The sequence below is a fragment of the Carlito syrichta genome, unplaced genomic scaffold (assembly GCF_000164805.1).
Source record: "Carlito syrichta isolate Samal-C Ts95f unplaced genomic scaffold, Tarsius_syrichta-2.0.1 Scaffold309836, whole genome shotgun sequence".
In the NCBI taxonomy this organism is placed as follows: Eukaryota; Metazoa; Chordata; class Mammalia; order Primates; family Tarsiidae; genus Carlito; species Carlito syrichta.
The window spans coordinates 71,768-74,554 of NW_007253932.1; the positions used below are offsets into that span (position 1 = coordinate 71,768).

At 46.0% G+C, this 2,787-nt stretch overlaps 1 protein-coding gene across 1 annotated transcript in view; it reads left to right on the forward strand.

The window, feature by feature from the left end:
* TPCN1 (two pore segment channel 1) overlaps window positions 1–2,787 on the forward strand; it is a 72,854-nt gene that overhangs the window by 2,228 nt on the left and 67,839 nt on the right. Inside the window, exon 2 of the mRNA XM_008067971.2 lies at window positions 2,271–2,507. Within this exon, the coding sequence (XP_008066162.1) occupies window positions 2,396–2,507 (112 nt within the window). The 5' untranslated portion in view covers window positions 2,271–2,395. The remainder of the gene's footprint in view (window positions 1–2,270; window positions 2,508–2,787) is intronic.

The following is a 2,787-nucleotide window of genomic DNA, read 5'->3' on the forward strand; positions in this document are numbered from 1 at the left end:
AGGCTGTGGTGGCCGGGAGCGGCCACTGCACTCCAGTCTGGGTGACTGAGTGAGACTCCAACTCAAAAAAATAAAAAATAAAAGAAATAAATAAATAAACCTCCTTTTTCCTTTCTCAAACACCTATGTTTAGGAGAACAGTGTCTATATAAGGATATGTATTGTTTACCAACAAAGTCCAGAATGATCTTGGGATGTGTGTCTAACTACTCCTAAGAGGCTTTTTAGTAAGGCTGAAGTAAAAGATGTTGAAAAAAAGACCGGGCGTGATGGCTCACACCTGTAATCTCAGCACTTTGGGAGACTGAGGTGAGAGGATTGTTTGAGGCCAGGTGTTCGAGACCAGACTAGATAGCATAGGGAGCCCTCATCTCTACAGAAAATTAGCCAGCATGGTGGCACACACCTATAGTCCCAGCTACTTGGGAGGCTGAGGCAAAAGGATCTCTTGAGCCCAGGAGGTCAAGGCTGAGGTGAGCTGTGATTGTGCCACTAAACTCCAGCCTACATGACAGAGTGAGACTCTGACTCAAAAAAAAAAAAAAAAAATACAGAGGCTAATATAGAGATCCCCTGGTGTGCTAACCCTTTACTCATCATTGAGACTGAGTGCTGCCTAAACACAGGACACACAGGACCCAGACTTAGAGGAATTGTCGTGTAATGGTCAGGAACGTGAGTTTGGAGTCAAATGCATAGTTCAGAGCTCTGCTTTCTTGCTGTGGGTTCTTGGGCAATTGCCTTCTGTACAGGAATAATAAGCCAACCTGTCTCACAGAGCTATTAGGAAGTTTCAATCACCTTTTACTTATAAGGTGTTAGTAGGGTCCCTGGTACATAGTAAGCACTCACTGAGTGTTAACTACTATTTTAATGGCTGCCTTTTTTTTTTTTTTTTAAACTAGAGACAAGATTTTGTTCTGTCACCCAGGCAGTGGTGTGATTATAGTTCACTGTATGCTCAAACTCCTGGGCTCAAGCGATCCTCCTGCCTCTGCCTCCCAAGTAGCTGGGACCACAGGTGCATGCCACCCTGCCAAGCTATTTTATTTTGTAGAGGCAGGGTTTTGCTATGTTAACCAAGCTGGTCTTGAACTCTTGGCCTCAGGTGATCCTCCTGCTTCAGCCTTCCAAAGCGTTGGGATTACTGGCCATGAGCCATCATGTCTGGCCTATTCTTTTTGTCTTTAAAATGTTTACAAAACTTACAAATAAATGTAAAGAGAGGGAGGTGGAACATACTAGCCCTGCTCTCTCTCTCTAGATATAATTACTCTAACTTTTTAGTATTTTTTCCTGCAGTGTTTTCCCCACATATTTTAATGCTATTATACACTAACAAAATCTTTTTTAAAAATAGGATATAGGCTAGGTGCAGTGGCTCAAGCCTGTAATCCCAGCACTTTGGGAGGCTGAGGCGAGAGGATTGCCTAAGCTCAGGGGTTTGAGACCAGCCTGGGCAACTTGATGAGACCTCGTCTCTACAATATTTATTAAAAAAAAAAAAATTAGCCAGATGTGGTGGCGCATGCCTGTAGTTTTAGCTTCTTGGAGGGCTGAGGCAGAAGGATCACCCGAGCCCAGTGGGTCGACGCTGGGGTGGCCGTAAGCATGCCACTGCACTCCAACCTGGGCGACAGAGTGAAACTCTGACTCAAAAAAAAAATTAAAACTGGGCTCAGTGGCTCAGCCTGTAATCCCGCGCTTTGAGAGGCTGAGGTGAGTGGACTGTCTGAGCCCGTGGGTTTGAGACCCGCCTGGGCAACTTGGCAAGACCTCATCTCTACAATAAATCAAATCAGCCAGGCATGGTAGCGCATGCCTGTAATTCCAGCTATTTGGAAGGCTGAGGTGGAAGGATTGCTGGAGCCCAGCAGGTCGAGGTTGCAGTGACCGGGAGCCACTGCACTCCAGTCTGGGCGACAGAGTGAGACTCCAACTTAAAAAAAATAAACCAAAAAAAATTAAGATATAATTCACCATTTTAAAGAGTATAACTCAGTGGTTTTTAATATATTCACAAGGTTATGCAGTCATCACCACTGTCTAATTCATAACATACTCATCAAGCAATGGTTATGTTTTAATAATTGTCTAGGTCAGGCATGGTGGTGCATGCCTGTAGTCCCGGCACTTCAGGAGGCTGAGGTGGGAGGATCACTTGAATCCAGGAGTTAGAGATCAGCTTGGGCATCACAGCAAGACCTTGTCTCTACAAAAAATAAAATAATAATAATTGTCTTTATTTTTTTTAATCCCCCAAACCCTAGAAGATGCCTCTGATGGAGGAGTTTCTGAGAAGCACCTCTGGCCCAGTGGCTTTGAAAGGGAATTCAAACCAGAGACTATCTAAAGCCCTGGACATCGCATCTTGAGGGCTGCCAAAGAGGAGAACATGGCTGTGAGTTTGGATGACGACGTGCCCCTCATCCTGACCTTGGACGAGGGTGGCAGCGCCCCACTGGCTCCCTCCAATGGCCTGGGCCAAGAGGAGCTGCCTAGCAAAAGTAAGATGGTGGTTGGGCTGGGGGACCCCAACTTTTCTGTTTCAGAGGGCGAGAGACAATATGGACTTTGTGGTCTGATAGGAGAGGCACATACCCTGTTGCCTGACCCCACATTGGAGCGCAGTTTCTGATACAGAAACTACCCCTGGGAGACTGGAGTGTTTTAATTCCACACCCCAGCTTTGCCATGCTTCGGGGGGGGGGGAGCTCGCTTGCCCTCCCGAGCCTGGTTTTCTTTCTTTCTTTTTTTTTTTTTTTGGAGTTGGAGTCTCACTCTGTC